At 45.7% G+C, this 12,822-nt stretch overlaps 1 protein-coding gene across 1 annotated transcript in view; it reads right to left on the bottom strand.

Moving 5' to 3' along the window:
* The window catches only part of SPTLC3 (serine palmitoyltransferase long chain base subunit 3), a 127,187-nt gene that overhangs the window by 56,056 nt on the left and 58,309 nt on the right, over positions 1-12,822 (bottom strand). The window contains exon 5 of the mRNA XM_048846266.2: positions 289-413. Within this exon, the coding sequence (XP_048702223.1) occupies positions 289-413 (125 nt within the window). The remainder of the gene's footprint in view (positions 1-288; positions 414-12,822) is intronic.

Here is a 12,822-nt window from a genome sequence, read left to right on the forward strand (position 1 = left end):
GGGAGGCAAAAACTATTCACATTTTAGAGAAGGGTAAATGGAGGGAAAGAGGCTAAGTACTTACATTGGTACTTAAATACAAGAGTGGTAAGTGCCTTAGCAACCCCCAGGGGTGACTGACAGAAAGCGTGACGAAATGGTGAACCCGAGGTGAAGAAGAGCATCAGTGTCAGAACTCAGAAGTTCCTGGTATCTAGTCTTGTGTTCAGACCAAGCCTCACCATTTATTGCGTGTTTGAAGTAGTGTAACTGTAGGCAAAACAATTAGCAGGCAATACTCATACTCACCTTCCCAACCAGCAACGGAATATTCATAGAGTTAGTAGCAAAGCCCATGCCAAACACCATAGCCGCTTCCACATCAAGAAACCGGGCCACCAGGTTCTCTAGTTCTACGTGTTTGTCAAGGTTACCTGGATTAAGAATTACAAGGCATTTTAACATTTCATTACTATATAAAATGTGTATAATTCAAAAGGAAGGAAGGATAGAAAGCAAGAAAGATCTGGAAATATGCATTTAATTACATTGATGCTTCAGATCTGACAAAGATTTTCCATTTCTATCTTGCACACCTGAGACAAAATGTAAAACAGAAGGATTCAGATGAATTACAATTCGGCCAAGGAGGTGACCGACATCTATTGTTAAAGTAGCACAACACTTTTCTCGACAGTCTCCTATTTTCACATTCTAATGACTTTCTGAAATGTTCACCCCTTAGTCTTTATATTTTCCATGTTGTCTTAAAAGAAAAATCACTTTCAGAAAGAACGGTTTCAGAGTAGCAGCTGTGTTAGTCTGTATTGGCAAAAAGAAAAGGAGTACTTGTGGCACCTTAGAGACTAACCAATTTATTTGAGCATAAACTTTCGTGAGCTACAGCTCACTTCATCGGATGCATAAAGTGGAAAGTACAGTGAGCAGATTTTATATATACACACAGACCATGAAAAAATATACATTGTAAGGAGAGTGATCACTTAAGATGAGCTATTACCAGCAGGAGAGTGGGGTGGGGGGAGAGAAAACCTTTTGAAGTGATAATCAAGGTGGGCCATTTCCAGCACATTTCCAGGAGTTAACAAGAATGTCTGAGGAACAGTGCGGGGGGGCGGGAGGGGGGAGAGAGGAGGAATAAACAAGGGGAAATAGTTTCACTTAGTATAATGACTCAACCACTCCCGGTCTCTATTCAAGCCTAAGTTAATTGTATCCAATTTGCAAATTAATTCCAATTCAGCAGTCTCTCCTTGGAGTCTGTTTTCAAAGTTTTTTTGTTGAAGGATACTCACTTTGAGAACAGAAATCGAGTGACCAGAGAGATTGAAGTGTTCTCCAACTGGTTTATGAATGTTATAATTCTTGCCATCTGATTTGTGTCCATTTATTCTTTTACGTAGAGACTGTCCAGTTTGCCCAATGTACATGGCAGAGGGGCATTGCTGGCACATGATGGCATATATCACATTGGTAGATGGGCAGGTGAACGAGCCTCTGATAGTGTGGCTGATGTGATTAGGCCCTATGATGGTGTCCCCTGAATAGATATGTGGGCACAGTTGGCAACGGGCTTTGTTGCAAGGATAGGTTCCTGGGTTAGTGGTTCTGCTGTGTGGTGTGTGGTTGCTGGTGAGTATTTGCTTCAGGTTGGGGAGCTGTCTGTAGGCAAGGACTGGCCTGTCTCCCAAGATTTGTGAGAGTGATGGGTCGTCCTTCAGGATAGGTTGTAGATCCTTGATAATGCATTGGAGAGATTTTAGTTGGGGGCTGAAGGTGACGGCTAGTGGCGTTCTGTTATTTTCTTTGTTGGGCCTGTCCTGTAGTAGGGGACTTCTGGGTACTCTTCTGGCTCTGTCAATCTGTTTCTTCACTTCAGCAGGTGGGTACTGTAGTTGTAAGAATGCTTGATAGAGATCTTGTAGGTGTTTGTCTCTGTCTGAGGGGTTGGAGCAAATGCGGTTGTATCGTAGAGCTTGGCTGTAGACAATGGATCGTGTGGTGTGGTCTGGGTGAAAGCTGGAGGCATGTAGGTAGGAATAGTGGTCAGTAGGTTTCCGGTATAGGGTGGTGTTTATGTGACCATCGCTTATTAGCGCTGTAGTGTCCAGGAAGTGGATCCCTTGTGTGGACTAGTCCAGGCTGAGGTTGATGGTGGGATGGAAATTGTTGAAATCATGGTGGAATTCCTCAAGGGCTTCTTTTCCATGGGTCCAGATGATGAAGATGTCATCAATATAGCGCAAGTAGAGTAGGGGCGTTAGGGGACGAGAGCTGAGGAAGCGTTGTTCTAAGTCAGCCATAAAAATGTTGGCATACTGTGGGGCTATGCGGGTACCCATAGCAGTACCACTGATTTGAAGGTATACATTGTCCCCAAATGTGAAATAGTTATGGGTGAGGACAAAGTCACAAAGTTCAGCCACCAGGTTTGCCGTGACATTATCAGGGATAGTGTTCCTGATGGCTTGTAGTCCATCTTTGTGTGGAATATCGGTGTAGAGGGCTTCTACATCCATAGTAGCCACGATGGTGCTTTCAGGAAGATCACCGATGGATTGTAGTTTCCTCAGGAAGTCAGTGGTGTCTCGAAGATAGCTGGGAGTGCTGGTAGCGTAGGGCCTGAGGAGGGAGTCTACATAGCCAGACAATCCTGCTGAATTGGAATTAATTTGCAAATTGGATACAATTAATTTAGGATTGAATAGAGACGGTGAGTGGTTGAGTCATTATACTAAGTGAAACTATTTCCCCTTGTTTATTCTTCCTCCCGCGGCCCCCCCCCCCACTGTTCCTCAGACGTTCTTGTTAACTTCTGGAAATGTGCTGGAAATGGCCCACCTTGATTATCACTTCAAAAGGTTTTCTCTCCCCCCACCCCACTCTCCTGCTGGTAATAGCTCATCTTAAGTGATCACTCTCCTTACAATGTATATTTTTTCATGGTCTGTGTGTATATATAAAATCTGCTCACTGTACTTTCCACTTTATGCATCCGATGAAGTGAGCTGTAGCTCACGAAAGCTTATGCTCAAATAAATTGGTTAGTCTCTAAGGTGCCACAAGTACTCCTTTTCTTTATTCAGAAAGAAAACTGTCCTTAGTTATTTTTGAGTTTTGGTAAAACGGGAAACAAATGAACAACACCCTCCCCCACTTTTTGCTCTATAAAAAGAGGTGGCGGGAATCATAACCATACTTTGGTAGAGAGGGATAAAGAAAAATGTTTCTCCTGCATCTTTTTCCATTTTGAAAGCTGTGAAGCAGCAAAAACCTCTTCTGCCACTAATATTTAACTGAAGAGCAGAGAACTCATCCCTTCGCAATCCATTCATCTCAATCAGGTGTGAAAGATCTGGTACCAGGAAAACAGCCTTTATTATTAATTTTTATTTGTATAATGGTAGTGCCTCTCAAGAGCCCAATCAAATATCAAGGCCCAACTGTGCTAAGTGCTGTACAAAGAAATAAAAATGACAGTTTCTGCTCCAGACCTAGGGTAACCACGTGTCTGGTTTTTGACCGCAACACCCGGTCGAAAAGGGAGCCGGGCGGCTCCAGTCAGCACTGCTGACCAGGCCGTTAAAAGTCCGGTTGGTGGTGCTGCGGAGCTAAGGCAGGCTAGTCCCTACTTGTCCTGGCACCACGATGCACTTCGGAAGTGGCCAGCAGCTCTGGCTCCTAGTCGCTGCCCCCACCCTGAGCACTGGCTTCACATTCCCATTGGCCGGAAACTGTGGCCAATGGGAGCTGCAGGGACGGTGCCTGCGGGTGAGAGCAGCGCTCAGAGCCACCTGTCACACCTCTGCCTAGGAGCTGGACCTTCTGGTCGCTTCCAGGGTGCAGCGCGGAGTCAGGACAGGTACGAAGCCTGCCTTAGTGCCCCCCCCCCCGTCCCTGTGCCACTGACCAGGAGCCACCAGAGGTAATCCCGTGCCCCAATCCGCTGCCCCAGCCCTGAGGCCCCCCCAAACCCGTAGCCCTTTCTGGCACTCAAACTCCTCATCCCTGGCCCCACCCCAGAGCTTGCAAACCCAGATGGAGCTCTTGCCCCAACCCACTGCCCCAGCCCAGAGCTACTCCACATCCTGAACCCCTCTGCCTCACTCCTAGCCTGGAGCTCCCTCTTGCACCCCAAACCCCTCATCCCTGGCCCCACCCCAGAGCCCGCACTCCCAGCCAAAGCCCTCACCCACTCCTACACCCCAACCCACTGCCCCAGCCTGGAGCCCCCTCCAGCACCCCAGACCCCTCATCCCTGGCTCCACCCCAGAGCCTGCACTCCCAGTTAGAGCCCTCACCTCCCCCACCCCAACCCCCTGCCCCAGCCCAGTGAAAGTGAGTGAGGATGGGGGACAGCAGGCCACCAAGAGAGGGGGAATGTAGTGAGCGGGGGGGGGCAGGACCTTGGGGAAGAGGCGGGACATGGGGTGTGGCCTCAGGGAAGGGTCGGGGCTAAGGTGTTTGGTTTTGTACAATTAGAAAGTTGGCAACCCTTCTCCAGACAGATCATATTCTTAGAATATCAAAAGCAATAGGGAACAGACAAAAGCGTGTGGTGGCGGGTGGTGGTAGGATAAAATATGAAGCAACTTTGCATAAAAAACTAGTATTCTCAACTTGCTATCTGCCTAGCCACTAGTGTGGTAGTGTTCTGTAGGCACCCTGGCAGAGATAAGTCTTAAGGAGCAATTTGAGGAAGGAAGGGAGGTATTTTTATGGGTTTTGACAGCGTTTTCCCCAGAAATATGGTTAGGGAGCATAGGATAAAGTGTGACAAAGCTGAAGGAACAAGTGGACCTATGCATGAGTCCTTGAGGGGGCCATTTAGAGATCTGGGGCAAAAATTGGGGATTGGTCCTGCTTTGAGCAGGGGGTTGGACTAGATGACCTCCTGAGGTCCCTTCCAACCCTGATATTCTATGATAATGGCTCATGTCACCTGCAGAGCAGAGGCGGAGTTGGTGTCATGACAGAACAGTAGGTCTGGTAGTGAGGCAGAGTTAAATGATGAAGGGAACTGAAGGGGAAGACAAGAAGCTTTTGTTTGATCTGGTGGAGACAGGTGAACAAATGGAGGGATATTGAGAGTGGTGAGCCAGAAGGGTGATCTTACCTGCCATAATTAAAACCCAACTATTAAATGGGCTCATTGTGGTTCCAGCAGCAATTATAACTCAGCTGGTTGTACTGAGGTATTGTTTTCTATTCCTGTTTTTCTGTTCACTTATATACAGTAGCTTAAAGGAACATCGACTTAAAAAAATGCATGTCTGCTGAAAAAAATTGCACGTCCATCTTTCCTACTCTGGTCAGTTGTCCTAACCGTACTTCTTGTCGGTATGTTTTTGTCACTCTTAGATGGAATAGAAAAGGGCAGCATCTCTGGTATTTCTTTAACCTGCCTTTGTTGACTTTGCTAGGATGATAGACTGAACAATTTGAGATTCACCCGTCACTATTTGTGAATGACAAATCCCAGCAATGGAAGGTAGGTGCCAATAAAATGCAGTCACTCTATAGAACTATTGGATATAAATCCAAACCGCAAACCAGAACCACCCCTGAATTTGGTGGGTTTTGTTTTGCAAAACCCAAACCTGACTGACAAGGATTTGCAACACCAGCCCTGGCTTTGCACATCTCTAATTATGATGGAACTACCGTAGGTGGTGGGTGAGGTGTTACGGAAGAAGTATGATGCATAGACCAGATCTTATCAATGAAAGGCTAGAGACAAAATCATACGGGGGTGGGAAGAACAGGGCTGATTCAGATTCGGCCTACTTAAGATTCTTGAGTTTTAAAACAAGAGGATATTAAATGTATTAAAACCAGTCATTTAAGTATGTGGTTATATAGGAGGATTCCCCAGCAGGGGAAGGTCCCCAAGGGTGTACAGCCAGTTACACTAGTTATACCTACCCTCAGCCACTCAACTCTCTAGTGTGGGATGCATGCCCGGTGGAATGGGGTTTGGCTGGATCACTAGTGTTCTGACAATCTGCAGCTAGTGGATCTGCCACTACCAGAAGGTGCAAGTTATAGCAACCCTAAGTCTGTTTTGTTTTACTGGGGTTAGACTGGTCCCATGATCAGGGCAGCACAAAGTCACCTTGATATTACATTTCCCCTACATCCCACCAGGCTCTGCACTGATTGCAGCGCAGCCTGACCAGAGAACTGGGGCCACAGAGCTTTCCCAATCAGGTGGCATAAGCGGTCTACTTGATAAAAGAAGAAAAAACAGCCATCAGTAAATTTGAAAGGAAAACCCAAATAATTCTCTCCCATCCCTCTTCCCAGTTATAGGATAGTGTGAGTTTGTCAGGCTGGTGTTTGAAAAAGACAAGGGTATTATGGGAAATTCTGATAACAATCAAAGATTGTTATAAAAATTGTGAATTTCATATTTTCAGCCTTCCACACCCTCCTCTCCCAAATTAAGTCACCTTTAGGGCATGTCATCCCTCAGCTCACCTGGGTGTGGGGAATGTGGCGTGTACACTCCTACAGCAAGTTGCCCAGGCTGACAAAATCCAGGCCTGGTGATTAAAAGTCACTGACAGCTTATGAAATATTTAAACAACAAAGTTAAAAGTCTTATTCACTTTCCATTATCTGTGCTAGCACAATGCTGTAATGTCTGAGTTACAAACGCTGGTGGGCAATATTTAATTTGTTTTTTAAATTAAATTCTTTCCACTGGATTTAAAAAAAAAATAGTATGGTAAATGTTGTGTTACACTTGGATTTAATAAAAGCTGATTTTAAAATGAACAAATCCCTTAAATCTGGGGCCAAAACTGAACTGACCCAATAATCCTGACATCCCAATACAAGTCACAGGCCTAAATTTTCAAACATCAATGGTAATTGTGAGATTTTAACCTGAGTCACATGAAATAGTCCTGATTTTCAGACTTACCCACTCTCTGAAAATCAGGCCCTTTTTAAAGGTGGACACCCACAAATTGAGACACCCTAAATCATTAGTCACATCTGAAACTTCAGGTCATAAATACTGAAATTGTTTCGAAGGGTACAACTTAGTTCACATTAGCTTTAGTTTCTTATCACTATATCATCTTCAAAGCAGTAACTGTCTCATCCTGTGTTTGTACAGCACTTGGGGCAATAGGACTTGATCCTGAATCGGACCTTTGGGCACAATTTGAATATAAAAAATAAAATAAAAATAGTAACACAACCATTACCTCCTGCCAGAACATGCTGCTAAAATGTCACGTGCGGCCCTAAAGCCTGAAAAAAGTAAAGTGCTATTGTAATTTAAATGTGGACATGGAAATTTAGATTTTTCCTTAAAAATCAAAGAAATTAAAAGACCAGTCAAATAATAATAAAAAAACAGAACAAAATGACAACTGATTTTTGGTTGAGCACCAAAATTTAAACTCTCCCCACAACCCCCTCTGATACAACTCACACCCAACTTATTCTGTGTGGGCTAAATCTAGTCCTTTGCTCTTAGACTGAGTAGCAATGGGAGAATTTCAAAAGGGGCTGGGGAAGAAATTCTGCATGGCTGCTACACAGCTGTAATAATGCAGTAAACCCTGCTGCTTCTGGGTGCCAGCTCCAAAGGGGACAATGGCCAGTAGATCCATATGTTTATGTAACCACCAAATGTTTAACTATAGAGCCCCTAGACAGTTAAACTTTGTAGTGTGCAGGGGTGCAGATTCTCATTCAGGATGTACAGCTTGTCCCTATTTTTAAAATAAGAGGAAAATTCACTTTCAGATTGAAAATCCCAAAAGCCTCCCACAGATCCATCGATCCCAAGGCCGGTAAAGATAATTGTGATTATCTAGTCTGACATCCTATAGAACACATATATAACATCCTATATATAATACAGGCCATAAAATTTCTCCAAAATAATTTCTAGAGCAGATCTTTTAGAAAAATATCTAATCTTGATTTAAAAGTTGTCAGTGATGGAGAATTCACCAGAACCCTTGGTAAATTGGTCCAATGGTCCAACACTTTACGGTTAAAATGTATGCCTTATTTCCAGTCTGAATTTGTCTAGCTTCAACTCCCAGCCATTGGATTGTGTTATACCTTTCTCTGCTAGATTGATGAGGCCATTTTTAAATATTTGTGCCCCAGGTAGATACTTATAGACTATAATCAAGTCACCCCTTAATCTTTGTTAAGATAAATAGATGGGGCTCCTTGAGTCTATCATTGTAAGACAGGTTTTCTAATCCTTTAATCATACTCATGGCTCTTCTCTGAACCCTTTCCAATTTCTCAACATCCTTCTTCAATTGTGCGCACCAGAATTGGAAACAGCATTCCAGCAGTGGTCGCACCCGTGCCAAATACGGAAGTAAAATAATCTCTACTCCTACTCGAGATTCCTCTGATGATGCATCCCAGGATTGCAGTAGCCCTTTTGGCCCTAGTCTCGAACAGGGAACTCATGTTCAGCTGATGAGCCCCAAATCTTTTTCAGAGTCACTGCTTCCCAGGATAGAGTCCCCTATTCTGTAAGTATGGCTTATGTTCTTTGTTCCTAGATGTATACATCTATGTGTATGTATTGAATTTTCTATTTTCCATTTTCCATTTTCTAAGATATACTGAAAAAGTATCTTGCATGGTGGGGGAAAAAAACAAGATAAAAAAAGAATTAAGTGATTGGCTTGTCTCACAAATTGACACAAGAATCTAGATATGCCATTCTCTCTTTTTATTAGCTCCTTATGCTTCTGTATTATAAACTGCATATTAAAGTAACATGCAAATGACTGGCTATTTCAGTGACAGGATTTTGCTTTTCTCATTGTCATCAGTTTTTAATCATGGTTACTCAGATTGAAATCATTCCTCCTAAAATAAGGAGTAACTAAGAACTTGTCTACACAAACAATTAGACCATCAAGGCAAGCTTGGGTGTGAATCTACCCAGCACTAGCCTGCCATGGATTAACTGTCCTTTTGCACCCTGCTGATGTGCATTAACAGTTTCTGAGCCCTGGTCTACACTAGGAGTTGAGGTCGAATTTAGCAGCATTAAATTGATTTAACCCTGCACACGATGAAGCCATTTTTTTCAATTTAAAGGGCTCTTAAAATTGATTTCCTTACTCCACCCCCGACAAGGGGATTAGCGCTGAAATTGGCCTTGCCGGGTTGAATTTGGGGTACTGTGGACGCAATTAGATGGTATTGGCCTCCGGGAGCTATCCCAGAGTGCTCCATTGTGACCGTTCTGGACAGCACTCTCAACTCAGATGCATTGGCCAGGTAGACAGGAAAAGGCCCACGAACTTTTGAATTTCAATTTCCTGTTTGGCCAGCGTGGCAAGCTGCAGGTGAGGGCAGAGCTCATCAGCAGAGGTGACCTTGATGGAGTCCCAGAATCGCAAAAGAGCTCAGCATGGACTGAACTGGAAGTACAGGATCTGATCGCTGTATGGGGAAAAGAATCCGTGCTATCAGAACTCCGTTCCAGTTTTCGAAATGCCAAAACATGTCAAAATCTCCCAGGGCATGAAGGACAGAGGCCATAACAGGGACCCAAAGCAGTGCCACGTGAAACTTAAGGAGTTGAGGCAAGCCTACCAGAGAGGCAAACGGCTGCTCTGGGTCAGAGCCCGAAACATGCCGCTTCTATGATGAGCAGCATGCCATTTTAGGGGGTTCAGCCACCACTACCCCAGCCATTTTGTTTGACTCCTTCAATGGAAATGGAGGCAACACAGAAGCAGGTTTTGGGGACGAGGAAGATGATGATGATGAAGTTGTAGATAGCTCACAGCAAGCAAGCGGAGAAACCGGTTTTCCTGACAGCCAGGAACTGTTTCTCACCCTGGACCTGGAGCCAGTACCCCCAAACCCACCCAAGGCTGCCTCCTGGATCTGCCAGGCGGAGAAGGGACCTCTGGTGAGTGTACCTTTTAAAATAGTATACATGGTTTAAAAGCAAGCATGTTTAATAATTAATTTGTCCTGGTATTTGCAGCTCTCCTGGATGTACTCCCAAAGCCTTTGCAAAAGGTTTCTGGGGAGGGAAGCCTTATTCCGTCCACCATGGTAGGACACTTTACCACTCCAGGCCAATAGCACGTACTCAGGAATAATTGCAGAACAAAGCATTGCAGTGTATGTTTGCTGGCGTTCAAACAACATCCATTCTTTATCTCTCAGTGTTATCCTCAAGAGAGTGAAATCATTCATGGTCACCTGGTTGAAATAGGGTGCTTTTCTTAAGGGGACATTTAGAGGTGTCCATTCCTGCTGGGCTGTTCGCCTGTGGCTGAACAGAAATGTTCGCCACTGTTAGCCACGGGGAGGGGGGAGGGGGGATGGGCTAGCCACGTGGTGGGGGGAGGCAAAATGCGACCTTGGAATGAAAGCACATGTGCTAGGTATGTAATGTTAATAGCAAGGTCTACCGTGAAAGAGTGTACCCATTGTTCTATAACATGTGTCTTTTTAAATACCACTGTCCCTTTTTTTTTCCTCCACCAGCTGCATGTGTTTCAAGGATCACAGGATCTTCTCCTTTCCAGAGGCTAGTGAAGATTAGAAGGTGAAAAAAACGCACTCGTGATGAAATGTTCTCTGAGCTCATGCTGTCCTCCCACACTGACAGAGCACAGACGAATGCGTGGAGGCAGAGAATGTCAGAGTGCAGGAAAGCACAAAATGACCGGGAGGAGAGGTGGCGGGCTGAAGAGAATAAGTGGCGGGCTGAAGAGAGGGCTGAAGCTGAAAGGTGGAGGCAGCATGATGAGAGGAGGCAGGATTCAATGCTGAGGCTGCTGGAGGATCAAACTAATATGCTTCAGCATATGGCTGAGCTTCAGAAAAGGCAGCTGGAGCACAGACCGCTGCTACAGCCCCTGTGTAACCAACCGCCCTCCTACCCAAGTTCCATAACATCCTAACCCAGATGCCCAAGAACGCAGTGGGGGGGCCTCCGGCCACCCAGCCACTCCACCCCAGAGGATTGCCCAAGCAACAGAAGGCTGGCATTGAATAAGTTTTAAGTTTTAAACTTTTAAAGTGCTGTGTGGCCTTGTCCTTACTTCCTCCACCACCCCTCCCGGTGCTTCTCTCCTCCACTACCCCTCCCGGGCTACCTTGACAGTTATCCCCCTATTTGTGTGATGAATTAATAAAGAATGCATGAATGTGAAGCAACAATGACTTTATTGCCTCTGCAAGCAGTGATCAAAGGGAGGAGGGGAGGGTGGTTAGCTTACAGGGAAGTAGAGTGAACCAAGGGGTTGGGGGTTTCATCAAGGAGAAACAAACAGAACTTTCACACTGTAGCCTGGCCAGTCATGAAACTGGTTTTCAAAGCTTCTCTGATGCGCACCGTACCCTCCTGTGCTCTTCTAACCACCCTGGTGTCTGGCTGCGCGTAACCAGCGGCCAGGCGATCTGCCTCAACCTCCCACCCCGCCATAAACATCTCCCCCTTACTCTCATAGATATTGTGGAGTTCACAGCAAGCAGTAATAACAGTGGGAATATTGGTTTTGCTGAGGTCTAACCGAGTCAGTAAACTGCGCCAGCATGCTTTTAAACATCCTAATGCACATTCTACCACCATTCTACACTTGCTCAGCCTGTAGTTGAACAGCTCCTGACTACTGTCCAGGCTGCCTGTGTATGGCTTCATGAGCCATGGCATTAAGGGGTAGGCTGGGTCCCCAAGGATAACTGTAGGCATTTCAACATCCCCAATGGTTATTTTCTGGTCTGGGAATAAAGTCCCTTCCTGCAGCTTTTGAAACAGACCAGAGTTCCTGAAGATGCGAGCGTCATGTACCTTTCCCGGCCATCCCACTTTGATGTTGGTGAAATGTCCCTTGTGATCCACCAGTGCTTGCAGCACTATTGAAAAGTACCCCTTGCAGTTTATGTACTCGCCGGCTTGGTGCTCCGGTGCCAAGATAGGGATATGGGTTCCGTCTATGGCCCCACCATAGTTAGGGAATCCCATTGCAGCAAAGCCATCCACTATGACCTGCACATTTCCAAGGGTCACTACCCTTGATATCAGCAGATCTTTGATTGCGTGGGCTACTTGCATCACAGCAGCCCCCACAGTAGATTTGCCCACTCCAAACTGATTCCCGACTGACTGGTAGCTGTCTGGCGTTGCAAGCTTCCACAGGGCTATTGCAACTCGCTTCTCAACTATGATGGCTGCTCTCATCTTGGTATTCATGCGCTTCAGGGCAGGGGAAAGCAAGTCACAAAGTTCCATGAAAGTGCCCTTACGCATGCGAAAGTTTCGCAGCTACAGGGAATCGTCCCAGATCTGCAATACTATGTGGTCCCACCAGTCTGTGCTTGTTTCCCGGGCCCAGAATCAGCGTTCCACCGCATGAACCTGCCCCATTAGCACCACGATGCCCGCATTGCCAGGGCCCGTGCTTTGAGAGAAGTCTGTGTCCATGTCCTCATCACTCTCGTCACTGCGCTGACGTCGCCTATTCACCCGGTTTCGCTTTGCCAGGTTCTGGTGCTGCATATATTGCTGGATAATGCGAGTGGTGTTTAATGTGCTCCTAATTGCCAAAGTGATCTGAGCAGGCTCCATGCTTGCCGTGGTATGGCATCTGCACAGAAAAAAGGTGCGGAACGATTGTCTGCCATTGCTGTGATGGAGGGAGGGGCGACTGACGACATGGCTTACAGGGTTGGCTTACAGGGAATTAAAATCAACAAAGGGGGTGGCTTTACACCAAGGAGAAACAAAAACAACTGTCACACAGAATGGCCCCCTCAAGGACTGAACTCAAAACCCTGGTTTAGCAGGCCAATGCTCAA

The sequence above is a fragment of the Caretta caretta genome, chromosome 3 (assembly GCF_965140235.1).
Source record: "Caretta caretta isolate rCarCar2 chromosome 3, rCarCar1.hap1, whole genome shotgun sequence".
Taxonomy (NCBI): Eukaryota; Metazoa; Chordata; order Testudines; family Cheloniidae; genus Caretta; species Caretta caretta.